Below are 21,442 nucleotides of genomic sequence, written 5' to 3'. Positions count from 1 at the left end.
CGGCGAGCAAGGTCAGCGGCGTTCTCTGGCTCCGTGCCCTCTATCCCTACCCTGGTAGCCCTCCGCATCAAGACACAGCCTCCCCGGGGCCTCCGGACCCTCTGCCCTGGCGTGGGCACAGCACACCTCCCGCTCCTTGAGGATCCCCCTTCCTGACACGCTGGCTCCTGTGTGCCGACACCAGTGGGGTGAGGAGACTGCCGAGGGCCACGCGCTTGCCTTTGAACAAGCGAAGCGACAAAGGTCACAGTTCTCCTGGGGACGGGAGAAGGGAGCACGGTTCACCCGAGAGTTACCAGCTGCGACTTGGGCTCCATTCTCACAAAAAGCGCCCACGGTCCGCTCCTGTCCTGGGGGGAGGGCTGCACAAACTGGAAATCATTGGGAGGGAGGGCCCCTGAGTTGATGTTTCCCAGAGCTGGAGTTGGGGAGGCGTATGTCCTGGACTGTTGGCTCCCTTCCCCGCCGCCCCCACCCCTGATCTGCTGGGAGGGGTAGGACCCCAGGTGCCTGAACTCCGATTTGGTCGGTGATGCCGTTTCCACCACAGAGGGGAGAAACAAAGGCACCAAGATGAGTGTGAGCCCGTACGGGTCAGAGTCCTCAGTGTAGACCAGTATGGAGCAAGGTTCGGTGGGGAAGCTGGAACCGCAGAGAGGAAGGAAAATCCCATCGGAGGAACTCTGGGGGGGCGGGTCCGTGCTTGGCTCTGACCCGCCAAGCATCACGGAGAGCGATGGCCCGAAACACGGGTGATGCTTTGGTTCTGCCTGGTGATACCAGATGTGAGGCACCCCCTGCCCGGCCTCCTCCAGCCCTAGCCCACTGCGGCTGTTCAAGCTTCAAGGCAGGAACAGCTGGGGGGGGGGGGTGCTGAGTGGAGCTAAGGATGGGTTGGGGGTGAAGGGTGGAGCAGGGTTTCATTCCCTTGACCCGGGTGAAGGCCAGCTGGGCTGCTCTGAGTCTGGTCCAGCAGGGGCCGGGGGGGGGGGGGGGCTGGCCCCAAGCCCCACCCTGCTGTCTGAGGGGGTCCTAGGATGACCCAGACTCTGCTGGGGGGGGGGGGGGCAAGAACTCTTGTGAGCGTCTCTCGGCCCTTCTGGATGGAATTCACACACACCCTCGCACCTGAGGGGCGGCCGGTCCACCCCAGCGGTGAGCAGTCATCTTGCCTCGCTGCTCTATCCTTTTTGCTTCCCACCTGCTGCTCCCAGGTAAACCGACGGCCCCCTGCAAGCCCTGAGCTCCCACCCACAGAAATGAAGCTCCTGCAGGCTGGGCCGGAGGTTGTGAGTTTTCCCCCTTGTCCACGGTCAGTTACAGATGGAATTCTGCATGCCACTCTTCCCCACCGCTCGCATTGACTAGTATAGGAAAGAAAGGAAGGGAGGGAGGAAGAAGGAAAGGGACAGCACAAGAACAGACACTCAGATCAGTGGAACAGAACAGAGAACCCAGAAATGGACCCACAAACGTACGGCCAACTGATCTTTGACAAAGCAGGAAAGACTATCCCACGGAATAAAGACAGTCTCTTCAGCAAGCGGGGCTGGGAAAACTGGACAGCGACATGCAGAAGAATGAACCTGGACCGCTTCCTTACACCAGACACAAAAATAAACTCAAAATGGATAAAGGACCTAAACGTAAGACAGGAAGCCATCAGAATCCTCGAGGACAAAGCAGGAAAAAACCTCTTTGATCTTGGCCGCAGCAACTTCTTACTCAACACGTCTCCGAGGCAAGGGAAACAAAAGCAAAAATGAACTACTGGGACCTCATTAAAATAAAAAGCTTCTGCACAGCGAAGGAAACAATCGGCAAAGCTAAAAGGCAACCAACAGAATGGGAGAAGATATTTGCAAACGACACATCAGATAAAGGGCTGGTATCCAAAATCCATAAAGAACTCCTCAAACCCAACACCCAGAAAACAAATAATCCATTGGAGAAATGGGCAAAGACATGAACAGACACTTCTCCAAAGAAGACATCCAGGTGGCCAACAGACACACGAAAAGATGCTCAACATATTCATCACCAGGGAAATACAAATCAAAACCGCAATGAGATACCACCTCACCCCTGTCAGAATGACTAACGTTAACAACTCAGGCAACAACATCCAGGAGATGTTGGTGAGGATGCAGAGAGAGAGAGGATCTCTTTTGCACTGTCGGTGGCAATGCAAGCTCGTGCAGCCACTCTGGAAAACAGGATGGAGGGTCCTCAAAAAACTAAAAATAGAACTACCCGACGACCCGGCAATTGCACTACTAGGTATTTATCCAAGGGATACAGGGGTGCCGTTTCCAAGGGACACATGCACCCCCATGTTTATAGCAGCACGATCAACAGTAGCCAAAGTATGGAAAGAGCCCAAATGTCCATCGATGGATGAATGGAGAAAGAAGATGTGGTATATATATATACAATGGAGTATTACTCGGCAATCAAAAAGAATGAAATCTTGCCATTTGCAGCTACGTGGGTGGAACTGGAGGGTATTATGCTAAGTGAAATTAGTCAGAGAAAGACAAAAATCCTATGACTTCACTCACATGAGGACTTTAAGAGAAAACAGATGAACATAAAGGAAGGGAAACCAAAATAATGTAGAAACAGGGAGGGGGACAAAACAGAAGAGACTCACAAATACAGAGAACAAACTGAGGGTTCCTGGAGGGGGTGTGGGAGGGGGGATGGGCTCAATGGGGAAGGGGCACTAAGGAACCTACTCCTGAAATCACTGTTGCACTAGATGCTAACTAATTTGGATGTAAATTAAAAAAATAAAATAAAATAAAAAGAAGGAAAGGGAACGGGAGGAGAAGGGAGGGGAGAGGAGGGAAGAGGAGGGAAGGGAAAAAGAAAAGGGAACGAGAAGCCAAGCTCATACAGCACACCCTAAATCCTAAAGCAGCATGTCCTAGGGGATTCTAAACATTCAGACACCGGGGGGGGGGGGCGGGGGGGGGGGCGAGATCCTGCAAATGCAATGGGCCTGTAGGTGACCTGGAGTTTTGAGAGTCCCCTAGGGTGGCCATGGAGGCCCCTGGCCCCAGGTGCTGCCCCCTACCTTGCTGTTCCTGTGCCTTCCCAGGGGGAAGCAGAGTTTGCCTAAATCTGGCGAGCCCTGAGCTGCCCAAATCTTGTGAAAAACGGGAACAGCCAACACCAGCCTCAGGGGCCCGTCCACCACTCGTGCTCAGGCCCAGGCTCATGGTGGGGCTTTCTTCTCGGCCGAGGCCGCCACTTTGCCCTCTCTTGGGGTGCGGAGCGCTGGGTAAGAGTCTGCCCTTTCTTTGCCAGTGATGGGCAACATGGATGGGCCACTCAGGATTGCTAAAGTTTGGGGTGAGGCCCCTGGGCATGGGCGATGTCCCCGGCCGAGCAGGCATGGCCCTAGACTTCTGCCCATGGCAGGACACGGCGCGGGAGCCAGAGGCGTGGCTTGGTCTGGCCCCTGGCACAGGGATGCTCGCCCTCGCTGGGGGTCTCGCTGGGCCTTGGGCAGCCTCGGTCGCCCTCAGGATCCCGAGGAGGTCGCCCTGTGCCGGGGCTGGGGCTGGGGCTGGGGCTGCCCCTTCTCGGAAGGAGCCCTTCAATGTGGGACTGTTCCCTCTCTACGCCCTGCTCCGGGCTCAAGTGGTGAAAAGAACTTCTTTCTTTTTTGCTAAAAGGTATATGTGTGTAACTCATCGGTCTCGGGGATAATTTTAACTCCAAGGCTGGCCAAAAAATGCCACTGGGTCTCTTTTCTTCCCCCTGGCCGGCTCGGCGGGGAGGCGTGGGGCGGCGCGGAAGCCCCAGGTGGGCCCTGCTGAATGGGGGGCTTGTGCTCAGCCGGCGGGGCGGGAACTGGCGTCCAGCCCGCCGCCCGCCCCGCCCGCCATCCGCCCCGAGCCCAGGCCGCCGGCGCTGCCGCTGCTCAGAGCGCGAGTGCAGCCATGGCCGGAGCCCCCACCCTGGCCCTGCTCCTGCTCGGGCAGCTCCTGGCCGCGACCGTGACCGAGGCGCAGGTGAGCGCGGGGCCGGAGAGTGGCGGCCAGGGTGGGAGTCCGGGGGCTCTGAGACGGGGCGTCGAGCAGCACAGCCGGGGGACGAACCTGCCCCCTCCCCGGCCACCCTGGGCCAGTGAGTGAGCCCGGAACCCGGGACGCTTGGGGACCGCCTGCGCAGCCTCGAGGCCCATCGCCCACCTCGCCGTGGAGCACAGAGACTGTTCGCCCCACGGGGCCCTCGTGGATGGCGCGACCCTTCGTGGATGAGCCCAGGAGTCGCCCTGTCCTCGCCCGGCCTGGTCGGCTGCTGCTGCCACCAGACGGGCACAATGTCGCCTTTGTTCCCCAAGGCTCCCTGCGGTGCAGCCCCTCCTGGAGGATCCAGGCAGCAGACGCTGCCAGCCCCGGGCTTTGGGGGATCTCTGAGGCAGGCCTGGGCAGGGTGGGGGGGGGGGGCCCGGGGCCAGGCCCCCGGTGCCGCTCCCGACCCAGGAACAGGGGACGCTCTGTTGGGCAGACCCGCGGGAGAGGGTGGGAGGGATCAACTCCATGATGACACTTCTCCGTTTCAGAAAGTGGGACCCCAAGGCCCCCCGGGCCCCCAAGGGCCACCTGGGAAACCGGGCAAGGACGGCATTGATGTGAGTTTGTGGGTGGGGAGGGCTCCGTGGTGTTCTAGTCTGGCTGCAACCTCCCTGAGCCTCTAGACCTGATGGAGACAAAACTAAGTCCCATTCGTCGGGGCTGGGGCGAAGCGGGGTGTGGGGTGTGAAGAGGGACAAAGACGGTCCTTGTTCCTGTTCAGGGTTCAGCCCCCAGGGATCCCGTCCCCAGAGCAGGTGGGGGGTGCACGGTAGTCTTTGGCCTGGGAATGTGGGCACTGATGTGCGTGTCTCCGGGTCCCCGAGGGGCCCTTGCTCCTGTATCCTGAGGCCCTGGGGGTGGAGGTGCAGGGCTGTCCCCTGAGGGTCTCGGGCTGGAGCCAGCTTTGGGGGGGCTCTGGAGCTGGCTCCGCCCCAGAGATGCTGTCTCCAGGGGTGCCCCAGGTCAAGTGTGGCCCAATCCAAGCAGCTGAAATCCTGCGGCCAGCCTCCCCCAGGACCGTCTTGGGTGAACCCCCCCCCCCCCATCCAGCCACTTCCATGTAAAGCAGAGACATGCCCCAGGACCTCCTCGCCCGCGAGAGCCCCCCTTGACCAGTCCTCAGTCTCTCTCTGAGCCCCCAAGGCCCTAGATGGCCCTGAGTCTCATATCCACACCAACCCTGGTTGATCTCAACCCGCAGGGTGCTCGGCGACAGCCCCGCAGGGTGGGGGCGGGGCGGGTCATGGTGGCCACATTGGGCCCTGGACCCAGGGCCCCACACCCCTCCCGCTGGGGCTGGGCGCCCGGCCCCCCAGGAGCCCCAGGCTGACGGGAGTCATGCCGTTCCTTCTGGGGAGGGTTCCACTTAAAAGCCTGGAAGCCTCACGCCAAGGGTCTCGGGCCTAGTGGTCACGGGGGTGGCGTTCCCCCTGGGCCTCTGCAAGTCTGAGGGGCTGTGGCCCACCTTCCGAGGCTTCTCAGGCTGGTGGAGGGGTGGGGGGTGTGTCCCTGTGCCTGGCCCCAGAGAGGAGGGGGCCCCTTAGATGTGGATGAGGTCGCCTGTGGGGGGGGTCCCGTGTCGCCTCTTGGGTCTCTGCTCCCCTGGGCCGGGGTCTTCAGGGGACGCTTGGTCACATGTGGGTGTCTTCCCCTCTACAGGGAGAAGTTGGGCCTCCGGGTCTGCCAGGGTCCCCGGTGAGTGTCCAGCTACGGCGAGGGGAGGGGTGGACCTAGAACCGAAGGGTCAGGACGCCCCCTTCCCACCACACTGGGCCCTGGGTTGCCCGCCAGGCAGGAGCCCTCAGAGGCGGGAAGGGGGCGGGAGGCGAGCGTGTGGGATTCAGCGTGTCCCTGGGTGGCGGCTGGCTTTGAGACGGTCTTTGGGCCGGTGCCAGCCAGGCCAGGTTGCTACCGCCGGCGAGGGGCCCTGGGCTTTCACAGAGCTGTTCAGGCCCAGGAATTGAGGGTTCTAAGGCACACCGGGGGTCCCCCAGAGGGACGCACAGGCCCTTAGCCCGGGCGGCTGACGAAGCATCCAGGTGAACTTCCTACAGAGGTGACTAAGCAGGGGGAGGTGGCTGGAGAGGGCGGCCAGCTGGGGCCAGTGAGGGTGGGCGCCGGGCCCAGCTGGTGGGGGTCTGCAGGGAAGCCGGCAGCTGGGCCTCCGGTGGAGAAGAGCCAATCTCTAATTGCTGGGCGGTGCCGCAGCTGGAAAACACAAGCCTTATTGGTGAAGGCCAAGGCTCTGGGCTGGACCTGCCCTCACGCCTCTGCCCTCCCCCTCCTCCCTCCAGGGACCAAAAGGGGCCCCAGGGAAGCCAGGGAAACCAGGGGAGGCTGGGCTCCCAGGACTGCCCGGTGTGGACGTGAGTGTGCCCGCCCCTTCCTCCCCCTCCCCCCTTCCCCTCCGGAGAGCCCCCTCTCGTGAGCCCCCTCCCTTCTCCTCCCCTGAGCCGGGACCGGAGGGGTTGTATCCCAGGAGTCAAGTTTAATTGCAGTTCTCCCGCTGGGGCTGGGCCTGCGCTGGGCCTGCTCGGTCCCAAGAGTCTCCGGATGTCCCCCAGGGGGGTCCCTTGGCCTGCATCCCAGACCCCTCAGCCCAGGCAGAGGACGCAGCCAGCTCGCGGCAGGGGTGAAAATGCTCCTAGCTCTCGTTTCTCTGGCTACCTGGGCCCCTCTGAGCCCCAGGCTGGCTGCGTTTGTCCTCGGGGCTCAAGGCCTTGGCCCCAGGACCCTGGGGGCCGCGGCAGGGCTCTGAGAAGGGACTTCTCCCACCTGCTGGGCTTATCAGCTCCTCACCTCCCCCAGAAGCTCTGGGAGAGGAAGGGGCCGCATGCAAGGTTCTTCCCGGTGTCCGGACCCATTTTAGTTAGGAGAGTGCCCTCTGGGGGGGAGGCGGACCGTCCTCCCAGCGTGACCCCTCGAGCCCCCCCTCCCCTGCCTCTCTCCCCAGGGTCTGACAGGACAGGACGGACCACCGGGCCCCAAGGGCGCACCTGGAGAACGGGTCAGTGCCTGCCCCAAGTTGAATGGGTTCCACTCGGGAGTGAGGTCCCCACCCCACCCCCAGTGCTGAGCACTGTCCACAAGGCTGGTGGCCCTGAGGGCAGCTGGGACGTCCCACCGCGTGTGCGGTGAGGTGGAGGCCACAGAAGGGCAGGTGGGCTCAGGGGGACGACACACGGGCCCCTGCTCGCGGCCGTCCTAGCGTTCAGACCCGGCGGGGGCCAGGGTGGCTGGCTCCGGGCTTTCTGTAGGGAGTCTCTTGTCGGGGGCCCCCCGGGCCGGTCCTGCGTCTTCGGGGTACAGGGGAGCGGCAGAAAGGGCAGGGGCCAAAGCTCTCGTGACCTTTGGGGGGGCTACCTGGAAGGCTTCTTGGAGAGATGGGCACAGGGCCCTTCTGTGTGGCTCTGGTCAGCCCTAGCCCCGGGCCTTCCTGGGGGCGTGTCCTGCCTGCTCTGGGCTGCTTCCTGTGTTCGTTTCCAACAGTCTGGATGGATTTTCCTCAGCGGGATTATTGGCAAAGACCTGTCCCGGCTGCTGGGCCTCAGAGGTCCCCCCCCGGGGCCTCGATCTTCTGTAAAACGGAGAGCTCCCACTTCAGAGGGGGGGGGCGGGTGGGACAGGTTGGTTCACAGAGTCCTGGGCGCCTGGGCTCAGCTCACTCCTGACCCTCTTTCCTTCTGCAGGGAAGTCTGGGCCCCCCGGGGCCCCCCGGGCTGGGGGTGAGTGTCATTTCCCCCTTGCGTGGGACTTTGAGGAGCTGGAGGGTCCGACCGGGGTGGGGTGCCCTCGGGAGCCCTGAGAGGCAGCACCCAGCCCTCTTGCCTGCTGTCCCTCCGGGGCCGAGCCAGCCAGGGCCGGGGTCCTGGGACACCATCTGGGCTGTGTCCTCTCTCCCCCAGGGAGGGCCCCCTGCACCAGGAGTCTGGGGGTCCCCCTTGTACAGCCCGCCTGTCTCAGGGGAGGGGGGTGGCTGTCCCCAGCGCCTTCTGACCCCGTGCTTGTCACTGCAGGGCAAAGGCCTCCCCGGACCCCCGGTGAGTACTGACCACCCTCGCGGCCCCACCCAAGCACGCCCACCACACTCCGGGCCAGGCGGGCTGCCAGGTCCCAAACCGGGGCTGGGCCCAGCCGCCCCCCACCGGACCTTCTGTCCCTCCAGAGGGGGCAGACCAGCCCTGTGTGGGTCTGTGGGTGCAGACCCCTGTTTCTCACGTCCTTCCCCCCCCCCACCCCCCAGGGAGAGGCAGGAGTGAGCGGCATCCCTGGTGGAGCTGGCCTCCGGGGCCCCCCGGTGAGTGGCTGGCCCTGACCGTCCCCCCTGCTCAGAGCAAGGGCCCTGCCCGCCGGGACACCCCCAATTCAACCCCGAGGGCTTCCTCCCACCTCTGCTCCTTCCCTTCCCTTCCCTCCCTCTTCCCCTCACCCCTTCTACCCTCCTCCTCCTCTCCCCCATTTCCTTTCTCATGGCCCTTGATGGAAACCCCAAGTGACATTCAGGGACAAGGACAGGCTAGGCCTTGAGATGCGCTGTGGGCACATGCACAGGCCAGGCTCGGGGAGGCGGGCAGGTGGCAACGTCCCCGTGAGGGCACAGGGAGGGAGACCGCTGGTCACCCTCACCTAACGTCATAACCCACCCCCCAGGGACCCTCTGGACTACCGGGCCTCCCTGGCCCCCCGGGACCTCCTGGACCCCCTGTAAGTACCAGGCAGGGGACCCCAGGGCTTCGCTGGGGTAGTGCCAGGCAGCGATGACGTGGCTCTCCTGTCCCCGGGGCCCCCAGCCGCACCCACGTGGACTCCCATCCCCTTTTCAGACACGGGCGGAGTCCGGGGCCAAAGTGGCAGCTGGGTCAGCTGACCTGGGGACAGGCAGGGCTCAGGCCCAGTGGCTCAGGACAGGTGGTTTCTGTCCTTGTTAATGCCCAGCACTGGCCACGTGAGGGATGAAGGGACTGAGTCCGGAGTGGTGGGTGACAGGGAGGGCGGGGGACGGCAGCGTCCAAGTCAGCTGTCTTTGTGTCCCAGGGTCACCCAGGGGTCCTCCCTGAAGGCGCCACTGACCTGCAGGTAGGCACTTGCAGCCATCTGTGAAGGTTGCCCGTCTTGGGGGGAGGGGGCACGAGCCCAGCCCACCGCCTCGGGGACCCCGTGGCTCGTTCTCTACCCCCCGGGTCCGCGTGGGTGGCACCAGCTCTGGGCGCGGCCTCGCCACGCCAACTCTGCCCACTGGCTATGAGCCGCTCCCTCCCGCGCTCCTGCCCCCGGGTCCCCTCACCCCCACCCCCACCCCCTGCTCACAGGAGTGTGAATGTGAATCGAAGTGAAACAGAATCCAGTTGTAGCCTGGCACAGCCGGGTGCTGACCGTTCAGCCACACTCGGCGGATGTCGGCTACAACGGGTGGCACAGAGGGTTTCCCCAGCAGAGAAGGCTCTGGACTAGCGTCTGGGACTCACTCTTATCTGTGAGCTTTGTCGCTCCCGTGAAAACGAAGACCGCGTCTGGGGCGGCCCCAGGTCCTTCTCCGCTGTGTGTGCGGAAGGGTCGGCGTCCGGTGCTCCTGAAGGATGTGACCTGCCCGCTGCCGGCGCCCTTGGCTCCACCCCTGTGTCCAGAGTGTTTGACCAGGGCATGTCCCAGAGGGAGGGTTTAGGGACCTTCCAGAACCTTCCAGAACCTTCCAGAATCGGGAGAATGGCTGGGCCCCTGGTGATGGGCCAGGCAGGGGCAGAGATGAGCTGTGGAATGATCTAGGAAACCCAGAGCCATCCCTTGGGGTTACGGTGCCCTGGGCGCGGAGTGCCCCATCCATGTCTGCAGGACACCTGTCCGTTCCTAGAGCACATTTGTGCGCTGACAGGAGCCCCGGCCCGAGGTTTGCTGCGGGAACACGGGACGAGGGCCCCTTTGTGAAGCCGCTGCGCTGAGTACGGAGAAAGGGGAGCTTGGCTCCCAGCGCGAGCCCGCGAGGGGCCAGGCAGCCGCCATCCTGCTCCGGGCAGTGCCTTTCTGCACCCCCCACCCCACCCCGGGCGGCCACACTGAGCGAGGGCCCGTCCGGGCTCCCCGGGAGGCCCTGGTGTGGCCTGAGGTCCCTTCACTCGTCTGGAATGGCCCGTCTCAGGGCCCCTGGGTGTTGACCTGAGAGGCAGGTCCCGCTCTGACCACTCTGCTTTCCAACAACAGTGCCCGGCCATCTGCCCCCCAGGCCCTCCCGGGCCCCCAGGAATGCCAGGGTTCAAGGTGAGCGGCGGCCACAGGGTGACTCAGACCCGAGCCTCAGGATCCGGAGGGGACTCGGGGGGGAGGTGGGCTTCCACAAAGCCCGCCCTGGTGGTTCCAGGAAGAAGGGAGAGCTGGCCTCCGACCCAGCCTGGGGGCCTTGCTCTGTTCCCACCCCCCTGTTCAGCACTGTTAACGGGCTGGGCACCGGTGTGGCCACCGGGACCGGGCGGCATGGCGACAGCTGCAGCCAGGGAAGCTGGCGTCAGGCCACCAACTCCCTTCCCTGGCCCGGCCTTGCCCCCTCTTGACCAGACCTCCGTTTCCCCACCTGATCTGGCGGCCACGCAGGCCTCTGTTCAGGGCTGCTGGGGGTGGGCTGTGACTCCTCGCCCCCACTGGCTTTCAGGGGCCCACCGGCTACAAAGGGGAGCAAGGAGAGGTCGGCAAGGATGGCGAGAAGGTGAATGTGGGCCGCGGCAGGGCCGTCGGCCTGGGCGGGGGTGGGAGGGAGGGAGGGGCGCCTGGTGGGGTGGGGGCCAGGGCCCCGCTGGCGGTGGGTCAGGGAGGGGGTGCCGGCCGCCTCTGGGGCATGCTATGCACGCCTCCTCTGTGGGGCCTGGCCAGTCGGAGCCAAGTGATTTGGGGCAGGGTCCCTGGACGAACCCGCCACCTGCCTGGTCTCACGTGGAAGTTCCCTGAGCTCAGGCGGGCCCCGCTGGTGGCTGGAGAGGTCTCCTGGAGGCCCCTGCCACCCCCCCCCCCACCCCGTGGCCCCTGGCCGCGGAAGATTTTGGTTTGCCCTTACCCACAGGCACCAGTTGAGGCTGGGTACATGTCCGGCACGGTGAGGTCGCTGCTCGGGCAGTAGACGCGCCCACGCCAGCCAGGCAGAGGCGTCTGGGAAAGGCTGGGGGCCTTGCAGGAGCAGAAGCCACAGGGACCTTGCCCTCCAGAGGAAGGCCAGAACCCCCCTAACCTCAGAGGCTCAGCTGTGAACGGGGCCACGGCCCCTGCTGCACGGGCTCATCTGGGGGCACCAGTGGGTTTGGACAGGTGCTGGGAGGGCTCAGGCCTGACCCAGCTCACGGCACCTCATCTCCATTGCAGGGTGATCCTGGCCCCCCCGGGCCCGCTGGCATCCCAGGCACCGTAGGGCTGCAGGTGAGCAGGGGAAGGGGCCAGACGTGGGTGGGGATGTGGGGCCAGAGCCTCTCGACTGCTTAGGGCTGCAGGGGACGGTCCACCGACACCTGTAAGAGGGACCGGGCCACGGTCCTGCCTCTGCCAGGCTGCAGATCCTAGGAATTGTGGCCCTGCCCCTCCAGGACCTGGCCCGAGGTCAGGTGCTTCTAGGGAAGACCCTAGGGCCCTCTGTGGCTCCCGGGGGGCGTGCAGTCCTGGGGGTGCTGCTGGCCCAGGCCCTGCCTTTCCAGCTTTCCTCTTACAGGGGCCTCGAGGACTTCGAGGTCTGCCGGGGCCGGCCGGGCCCCCCGGGGATCGGGTAAGTCAGCCCCGCCTCAGGTGGAGAGGGGCCCTAGGCAAGCGGAGTGGAGGCCTTGGAAAAGGAGGGTGGGGGGTGGTTTGGGACCCCTGGGCGGCTGACCAGGGAGGGGCCCGCTGGGGGTGTCTGTTGGGGGTGCTGGAGGCAGGGTCTCTCTGGCTGGAGCCACGTCCTCCAAGGGATGCTGGCCAGGCTCCAGATGAGAGGCCCCAGATGGCCCCCCGCCTCCTTTACAGGGTCCCATCGGATTCCGAGGGCCGCTGGGGATCCCAGGAGCCCCTGGGAAAGTGGTATGTGTGTGTCTGGGGGTGGAGGGTGGCCCCCCGCAGGCCTGGGCTCTCTGTACCCTTCCTCTTCCTCACTCAGACGCCTCCCTCAGTCCCCTGGGCTGCGCCGGGCTGGCCCTTCCGGGAGCGGAGTCCTCTTGTGGGCACGCACCCCTGGGCACACCTGGGGGCAGGAGTGGGTACACCTGGGGGGGGTTGAGTTTACGGCGGGGGCCTGTTCTCGCTGGGACTTTGGTATTCTTCCCTCTGGACGTGTGTGAGGTGTGGTCAACGTCCCTCTGGCCCCTGTGACCCTCCATCCAGCCCTCCCACCTTCTGCAGTTAACTTTTTGTTTCCATACCTCCCCCCCCCCCGTCATTTTAGGGTGACAGAGGTGAGAGGGGCCCAGACGGATTCCGTGGCCCCAAGGGTGACCTTGTAAGTAAAGTGACCTTGATTCTCTGGGTCCTTCCTCCAGATATGCCGACCTCTGGGGAGGGAGGGTGGGGTGGCCCCTGGCCAGCAGCTGGGTCACCGGCAGTTCTGGTGGCTCTGACGAGCTCGTGCCGGGAGCAGGGGGGCGGAGGCTGTAGGACCAGACTCCTGGGGGCGCATTCCGGCCGCTACACTCATCCCGCCAGAGGCCCTGGGCCCTGCGCCAACGTTGCCCAACTGTGAAATGGAATAACAGAGAAAATGACTCTCAGGTTGAGCGAGTGACCGTGAGTGAAGCTGAGAGATGATCGAGCAATGAGGGGACAGCCCCAAGCTGGCGTCTGCCTGCGGACGCCTTCAACCTCGTCGTCCCCCAGGCTGAGTCCCGTGGCCAGAGGCCCAGGAGGCGGCCGCGTGATGCTGAGACAGGTCCCGAGTCCACAAGCCCTTCCCCCCATGGTTGGGCATCCCCCAGCCCTGAGCACAGCCCCTGGTGCCCGGGAGTCATGGGCACGGGGCACGTGCAGGGCTCCTGGCCTGAGCCTGCCTGGGGACCAGGGACACAGTCTGGGGGGGGAGCATTCCTCTTCCTCAAGGTCCCAAATGCAGTGGCTTATGTGTCTTTTAGGGCAGACCTGGTCCCAAAGGAGCCCCTGGAGTGGCCGGGCCGGGCGGAGAGCCGGTGAGTGCCCGCGGCTGCCGTGGTGTTGGACAACGGCCGGTGTCCCTGGTGTCCCTGCACAGAGCAGGCCCCTGCTGGCCCTGCTGGCCTCCCATCTTCTGCAAGTGTCTCCCCCCGGGAGAACCCTTCTCCTTCAGCCGCCCGGGGCTGTCCGCGGCCGGCGTGTGGCCCTCACTTGGCTGAACGCTGCTGTCGCCGTCCGGAGCCTCCTAGCAGTGGCTGAGCAGGGCACGGGGCCACGTGTTCCGGGCGGCCCCGACCGGGCGGAGGAGGCAGAGCGTCTGCCGCAGGGGACAGAAGCGTGGGCTGGGTGGACCGGTGGGCACAGGTGTGGGGCATTCTGAGGGTCCTGGGGCACCTGCACCGCCCGGTCCCCTGCTCAGCCCCTCCCAGCCCCAACCCACGGGGACGAGGACGGGCCCCTGGGGGCCTCCTCTGAAAGCTTGCCCTCCTGCTGGTTTCCCAACACTGGGCTGTGCTCACTGTTCCCACATCGGTCCAGAGTGTGGGATCGGGAAGGCCCACATCCCAGCCCCCAAGCCTCTGTCTTCTCATCTGCAAAACGGGCCGCAACGGAACTTGGCTGTGGGCGTGGTGAAAACCCCGGGCAGACGCGGAGGGCGGCGTTCTCCGCACACCCCCTGCGGGGACTGACACACCGGCCTGGGGAGGGAGGGTGGGGTGACAGGAGACGCGCTGCGCCCCAGGCCTCACACCACCCCCCATCCCCAGGGTATGCCGGGCAAGGACGGGCGGGACGGCGTGCCCGGACTCGATGGCGAGAAGGTTGGTATCTGGCCTACAGGGGAGAAGGGGTCTGCGGGGGTTGGGCCTCCCGGGCCTCAGCACCCTGTCCCCCGACCTCCCGCAGGGAGAGGCCGGTCGCAACGGTGCCCCAGGAGAGAAGGGTCCCAATGGGCTGCCGGTGAGCGTGTGGGCTTCCCTCGGTGGTGCCGGGGCTACGCCGGTGGGGCCTCGGGGACCGGGGTCTTCTGCGCGTCCCCGAGCGGGAGTTTGTGCAGGGGGAGCCCCGCTTTGGGGGTGCTCTGCCACGGGCTCACAGCCCGGACCTCTGACGTGCGCAGGGCCTCCCCGGACGAGCAGGGTCCAAGGGCGAGAAGGGAGAACTGGTAGGTGGCTTCTCCGTCTTGCTGGGGGTGGGGGTGGGGGTGGGGGTGGTGCCCGGGCCCCGGAGGGAGGGACGAGCGCACACTCGGGGCTCTCTCTCGTGCAGGGCCGAGCCGGGGAGCTGGGTGAGGCCGGACCCTCGGGCGAGCCTGGCATCCCGGTAAGTGTCCCCCCCCTCCCCCTCCCCCTCCCCCATCCCCCCTCCCCCCTCCCCCCTCCCTGCCCTAAGTCCATGGACCCTGCTGACCCCTGTCCCCCTCCCCCCGACCTCGTGCAGGGAGACGTTGGCGTGCCTGGGGAGCGCGGTGAGGCTGGCCACAGGGGCTCGGCGGTGAGTGAGGCCGGTGTAGCCTGGCAAGGGGGGGAAGGGCAGGGAGGCACCTCCATGTCGCCGTGCGGGCTGGGGAGGCATCTGGGACACGTCAGTGAGCTGAGCCCACGAAAGCCAAAAGACACCGAGGGCCAGGCCCAGCCGTCCCATCCTTGCCGAGGGAGGAAGTCACAGCACCCGCCGCAGGCTCCGTGAGGTGCAGTGGGGGCTTCCCACCCCTCACGTCCGAGTAGGTGGATAGATGGGATCGTGGGGACACTGGCCACAGGGCCCCGGGCAGCCCTGGGTGTGGGTGCCTGGCTCCCAAGGCTGACGGGTGCGTGGGGTCTGAGGGCACGCCTCACCCCCACAACCCCCGGCCTCCCCCCATCTCTGTCCCCGGCGAGCGGGCCAGCTCCCGTGTCTGCCCGGTGTCCCTGGGGGCAGGCGAGCTGGACCCACACCTTCCTTTTGTCTTTCAGGGGGCTCTGGGCCCGCAAGGCCCTCCTGGAGCCCCTGGCGTCCGAGGCTTCCAGGTGGGTGAGATCTGGGGCGGGGTTTACGCCCAGGGGGGCCAGCTGAGCAGGGGGAGGGGTCCCCGCTGGGCTCCTTTGTGGGTGCTGACGAGCTGGGTCCTTGTCTGCAGGGCCGGAAGGGCGACACAGGAGACCCCGGCCTGCCGGGCCCCCAGGGCCTCCGAGGTGTCACGGGTGACCGGGTAAGTGGCTGTCCCGGCAGGGGGTGCCCTACCCCGCCCCGCCCTTGCTCACAGTCCCCGGGACCCACAGGGGAGGACCACATGCTGCCGGTGGCCGGCAGGCCGGTGCTCCTGGCTCCGTGGGGGCCCGTCAGGTTTCAGCTGAGGGTTGGACAAAGGGTTATGTTGCTTTAAGACAAGTGTGAAAACCCCGACTGTTGTTAACCGTGACTGCTTCTAACTTTCCTAGCGGTCTTGTGACGGGTTCAGTGTGGGTCCCTGTGGTCCCGGGACGGTCGGGCCAGAGCGCCCAGGCGCCCGGCGGGGCAGGACCAGGCCCCACTTGGACGTGCGCCCCAGGCCCTGCCAAGGCCGTGCTTGCCTCTGCCATCACCCCTGCAGATGGGAAGGCCCAGGAGCTGCCGTCCAGACCTCGCTTCATTCCGGGGAGGCGGGCAGGGCAGGGCGGGGGCCACGGAAACCACTGGCCTTCTCGAGAAAGCGGCCCTCCGTTAGCCTCCAGGCCAGGGCCTCTGTGAGGGTGGGGGAGGGGGCCCGGGGGCTGTGCTCACACAGGGTCCTCGCCTTCCCCCCCCACCTTGCCCACCCGGCCTCCTCCATCCCCTCCCAGGGCAGCTCTGGCTCCTGCTGCTGTTTGAGCAGACGGACAATTGTTACTTTAATGTTCTCTGTTCTCGGGGCAACCCCAGCCTGCACCTCCCCAGACACGTCCGGTCCCACTCGGGATGCCACCCGAGGGTTACAGGTGCCAGCTGCCCGCACAGTCACTGGTGGTACAAGCAACACCCAACCCAAAGAGGCCCATTAAACACCCACGGCACCCCGCGTGCTGCGATGCTCTGGCGTCCCTAAGACACTTGGGGGACGCGCCCGGGGCCCCTGTGCTCCACCCCCCTGGGGGCCCTGGGCTTCCTCTAAGGCCGAGCCTTCTCTCTGCCAGGGCCCCGGAGGAGCCACAGGCCCGAAGGGAGACCAGGTGAGTGGGTGCCCGCTGGTCCCATCGATGCAGGCTGGAGCTCCTCTCTCCCTCCCGCTGTCTTCATGACTGGCTTCTCCTTGCTCCCTCTAAGTGGAGGTGACCGCCCTGGACACCCAGCCCAACTCCCCGGCTCAGCTCCTGGGGCCCCCGGGGGAGGGGGTGTTCCTGCGGACCTTCTGGGAATGTGAGCTCGTCAAGGGCGGCATCTGGGCTCCAGGCCTGTTTGTAGGTCAAAAATTTGTCCTCTCTGGAAAGGCTAGGGTGCTGGGCCTGTGACCTCCAGGTGGCCCCAGGTCCTCTTTATATTGGTTGAGGATTCTGCTTGGCAAGAAAGCCTCGTGTCAGGTCAATAAGGGACGTCAGCCTGCGTCCCCCTCGTCCGGGGTCTCGCAAACCAGCTCCCGAGGCTTGAGAACGTGGTTTAACGTTGGGGCGTGTCGTTCCCAGGGCATTGCAGGTTCTGACGGCCTTCCTGGGGACAAAGGAGAGCTGGTGAGTGTGACCGAGTCTGCCTCACTTGTGTTAACAGCTGAGTGTGAACTAGCCACGTCCGGGGGAGGCCAGTCTCTGCTGGTCCTGGGAGTGGGGGAAGCCGCGTGGAGGCCAGGGGCTGGGCCCATGTGTCCCTGTGGGTCCTGTGGGCTCCTGTCCACGTGATACTGCCTGCAGTCACGTCACCGGTGACTTTCGGCGGGAACTGGGGCACGGTTCAGATAAAACTCAAGAAAACTCTGCCTCCACAGAGCTAAAAATCAAGTTATGTTTAGAGTAAAATCCTTGACTGAGCTCATGGACAGGTGGACCTTTTCCTGGAGGCTGGGGCACAACGGTCGTGGGGTTTCGGGGGAAGGGTCTTTGCCACGTGGCCAGGGTTTCAGTTCAGTGACTAAGGCTGTCGAGGTGTCTGGGGGAGATGGCGACGACCCGGTCCCAGGGACCCTCGTCTCTGGCACAGCCCACAGCCCTGTGACTGTAGCCAGGACGTGGTCAGGGCTCCGTGTGTGTGTGTGTGTGTGTGTGTGTGTGTGTGCGCGCGTGCGCGCGCGCTTGAGGTTTATTTTGGGGAATTCCCGGATGACCTTGACCCAGCAGGACCCTGGGAACCCGTCCCTGATAATCTGATGGTGGTGGCAGTTCCTGCCGGCTGCGGAGCCCAGAGGCTGCCGATGGCGCCATGGCAGAATGGGTCCTGGGCCATCTGCTGTCTGGTTGGGACCACGTGCCTGTTCACAGGCAGCCAGGAAGCTTCCTGAGGAGGACACAGCTGGGGAAAGGGAACCTTAGGGACAGATTGTCAGCTTAGCGTCATTTATTATAACGATAATGACGGCCAGGAGCAAAGTCAACACGTGTGAGAAAAAGTACGAAGCAGCTACTGAAAACACCCTTTAGGAAAACTAAGTCACAAAAACATCAGTGGTCATAACACAACCCCAGCGAGATAAAAACGTACTTACGAGAGATCCTGAAGCGGTCAAGTTGTAGTTTCCCGGCTGTTCGAGGCCATCCCTGACCAGTAACGTGCTGGCCTGGTTCTCTGGAAGCAAATGCCCGCCTGCCTAGCAGCACACGCAACGGCTCCTCTCTCGCAGGGTCCCGGTGGTCCCGTCGGTCCCAAAGGAGAGGTAAGTGGCTGGCAGCCGTCCCGACAGTACAGCCCAAAGGAGACACGGGCCTGCAGGTCGCGAAGCTGGCTCCGCCCGGAAGCGGGGCAAGAGGGAGGAGCGTGCGTGGCGGGGCTGCTGGGCACTGGTCCCGTTCTCCCCTAGTCCGGCAGTCGAGGGGAGCTGGGCCCGAAGGGCATCCCGGGTCCCAACGGCACCAGCGGCGTGGATGGCGTCCCAGGCCCGCCCGGCCCCGTGGGTTTCCAGGGCGTCCAAGGCGTGCCTGGCATCACTGGGAAGCCCGGAGTCCCGGTACGTGCTTCTTTCCCTGTGTTGAGGTCGGCGTCCGGGGGCGGGGGTCCCCTTCCCGAGAGTGAGGGCGGGGTGCCTCTGGAGGTGCCGGCCTGCCCCCCTGTCCGCTGACCAGCTTACGGGGTGCGTTTCAGGGGCGAGAGGCCAGCGAGCAGCACATCCGGGAGCTGTGTGGGGCGATGCTCAGCGGTGAGTGCCCTCCCACCCCCTTCCCTGCCCAGCTGCCTGGGGTCCTTGGGGGGTCCACTCTGTCCATCTGCACCGGGGGGGGGGGGGGGGGGGGCTCCCTCCCCTGGGATTTAATACCGGGCCAGGCGCTCTAAACGTCTGTTCAAAGAATCAGTCATGAGGGACGGGGACTGTGCCCTTTCAGCCCTTCCGAACTAAGTGGCATCTTTTGGCCACTTTGATTCACAGGGCTTTTAAGGAGCTCGCAAAGGGAGCGCCTCCTTCTGGGCCTTGACTCACTGCTCGGTACTCTGGCAGCACTAGAGTTTCGTGCCCTCACACCAAGTTCGGGCCACTTTCAATCTGTGAAACTTCCTTCTGGAAGGCGGGCAGCCCTGACGTTTTAGCCAAGGCATAGAACACTTCCGCTAATCCGCTTTGAATAAATGCGTGCCCCTTTGTTTTTCAAAAGAACAAATTGCACAGTTAGCAGCTCACCTGAGGAAGCCTTTAGCGCCGGGATCCGCGGGCCGGCCTGGTCCAGCCGGACCCCCAGGTCCCCCGGGGCCCCCCGGCTCCATCGGCCACCCCGGTGCGCGAGGGCCCCCTGGATATCGTGGTCCCACCGGAGAGTTGGGAGACCCTGGGCCCAGAGGTGAGTGGCCCCCACATTCCTTCTCTCTCCCACGAGCACTGCAACGTTTTTTTAATGTGATGTTTTTCTCAAATACCGTCAGAACATCTGGGGGGAAGGATAGACAAACGTGAGAAGCACACAGAAGCCCCTTTATACACCATAGGATGTGCCTTCGTAAAAACCGACACATGTGAACGTTTCTGTGGCAAAAGGCAAAAACTGTACAGAACTCCCTTTCAAAGGACGATGCACTAGATGTAATTTAGGAACCAGCTCAAGTCACAGACGCGCCCCCCATGGGCCCTGGGGCCGGCCTGTGCTGGCGGCGGGGTGCTCGGTGCCCATGATCGGAGCCTCACGTGTGTGTGAGTGGGTGGGCACTAACCTTTTCCAAAACGGCCTCGAACACTCACCCCATTTCCAAACTCTAAGCTGCGCCACCACGGCCGGCTGGCCCCGCCAGCGAGCCTCACGGCCCAAACGAGGGAGATCACGCTCATGATTCCAGTCCATTCCAACTTACTGATCCAATAATTTTGTTTCTGAAAAGTAGCCTAAGAAAAATACTTCCAAGGGAAACTTAAATCTGTAAATCCCTTCCTTCATCTGTGAAGCGTAAAGTATTCCAAAATTAGCGGTGCCATTTCCCACATCCTCACGCCGAATCACCTGAGCCCCGGAGACGGACGCGCACACCTCCTCCCCCTTCCCAGACGCCGTGCCGTCCATCCGCACCGATGGAACCCCCGAGGTTCCCTGCGGGCGGCCCGGAGTCCTGCCCCGCCCCGTGGCAGTGCCCGTGGTCCCCAAACCGAGATGCATTCAAGCGTCAACCACCTTGACTGGTTGTGATGCTTGGGCTGTTTTCCTGAGCGTGTCACTTTGGGGAAAAGCCTGCAAAGTGGGCGTCAGAAGGTGGGTCACGCTCCTGGGGCTCACATCCGCTGCTTTCCCACAGGGACCCAGGGAGACCGAGGAGACAAAGGCTCGGCGGGCGCGGGTCTGGACGGGCCTGACGGAGACCAGGGGCTCCAAGGTACGTGTGCCGGCCGCTGTCGGCTTTGCTTCCAACTCTGCGCCGGGCGTGCTTGGGCGACGAACGGCCTTCTAAAGGAACGAGTTCTCTCTTGGCAAACACTCTTAGAAGGTCAGGAACTGTCTGAATCACTTTGTAGAACAGTTTACTCAAGAACCCATTCAGGAGAATCTATTTAGTGCAGGCCACCCACCATCTATTTCAGCTAAATTCTAACCGAATCCCTTCACTGGCCCGTATGTATCCTGGACGTTTGAATTAACATCAACATACATGCTTTGTGGAGAGACAGGGGCCTCCCAGGAGGCTTTCCGGGCCTGGTCTCACCTGCACCCACGCCCTAGGGGCCGGGGGCCCGAGGCCTGCCGGCCCCCACACCTGGGGCTGCCCGCGAGGCAGCGGCCACTCTGCCTCCACCTGCTCTGGGGCCCGGTCACCTCCGTCCCTGCTCACCAGACAACTCCGCACACCCCCCTGGCTCACCACAGACCGAGCTCAGCTCCAGTCCGAGCCGCCTCCCCTGGGCCCTTCCAGAGTGGGGAATAAGCTCTAAGACCAAAGTGGGGGGGCAGGTGGAATGGCTGTCCATTCCCACCGTCCACACTCACCTTCCTGCTCCGACTCGTCTCCAGGACCGCAGGGCGTGCCCGGCGTGAGCAAGGACGGCCGAGACGGGGCCCAAGGCGAGCCCGGGCCTCCGGGAGATCCCGGCCTCCCTGGTGCTGTTGGTGCTCAGGGGACCCCCGGCATCTGTGACACCTCTGCCTGCCAAGGAGCCGTGATGGCAGGGGGCGGGGAAAAATCCGGTTCTAGAAGCTCCTAAAACGCAACTGAAGGAAGTGAGGGAGAAGATGAGGCTGCTGCAAGCAGGGAGCTCCGGAAGGTCCCAGAAGAGACCTCGGGCCGCGCTGTGACGTCCCCCGAGGCCCTCCCGGCCTGGCCCTCGTGTCCTCGACAGCAGCGACTGGACACTGGGTCCCTGAGAGCGTCCTCCAATGCCCTGTCCTCGTGTTCTGTCTCCCATGTATTTACAGCTGAAACGTCGTACCTCAGCCCAGGCCCTACGTGACGTGGCATCTGGGGGTACAGGCCGCACACGCAGTTCTGTACGGTTCCACAGATAGAAAATATTCAGCTTGTTTACACGGCATTTGTGGAAGGACGAAGACATGGTCCCGGTGAGACGATCTATGAAATCTAACGACCACAGTGTAACAAATAAAGAAGTTCACGTACGGCATCCCCACTACACGTGGTCTAGTCTGATTTTCCCGCTTTTCTTGTGTACAAACTTTTACCGTCTCCAATTAACAGTATTTATTGAAGGTGACTTTGTACTGCAC

At 64.0% G+C, this 21,442-nt stretch overlaps 1 protein-coding gene across 1 annotated transcript; it reads left to right on the top strand.

Moving 5' to 3' along the window:
- The first annotated feature begins 3,906 nt into the window (after positions 1–3,906).
- COL9A3 (collagen type IX alpha 3 chain) lies at positions 3,907–21,348 on the top strand. The gene is made up of 32 exons (XM_047853226.1): positions 3,907–4,022; positions 4,577–4,645; positions 5,748–5,783; positions 6,383–6,454; positions 7,042–7,095; positions 7,778–7,813; positions 8,105–8,128; positions 8,332–8,385; positions 8,739–8,792; positions 9,123–9,164; positions 10,284–10,340; positions 10,729–10,782; positions 11,430–11,483; positions 11,770–11,823; positions 12,060–12,113; positions 12,475–12,528; positions 13,154–13,207; positions 13,940–13,993; positions 14,079–14,132; positions 14,293–14,337; positions 14,442–14,495; positions 14,613–14,666; positions 15,128–15,181; positions 15,292–15,363; positions 16,304–16,339; positions 16,790–16,834; positions 17,935–17,967; positions 18,112–18,258; positions 18,393–18,447; positions 18,899–19,081; positions 20,022–20,099; positions 20,732–21,348. The coding sequence occupies exons 1-32, from the start codon at positions 3,951–3,953 to the stop codon at positions 20,920–20,922; spliced, it is 2,049 nt and encodes a 682-aa protein (XP_047709182.1). The 5' UTR covers positions 3,907–3,950; the 3' UTR covers positions 20,923–21,348.
- Positions 21,349–21,442: the final 94 nt, after the last annotated feature.

Source organism: Prionailurus viverrinus, chromosome A3, assembly GCF_022837055.1.
Source record: "Prionailurus viverrinus isolate Anna chromosome A3, UM_Priviv_1.0, whole genome shotgun sequence".
In the NCBI taxonomy this organism is placed as follows: domain Eukaryota; kingdom Metazoa; phylum Chordata; class Mammalia; order Carnivora; family Felidae; genus Prionailurus; species Prionailurus viverrinus.
This window is presented reverse-complemented; position numbering and strand designations above follow the sequence as displayed.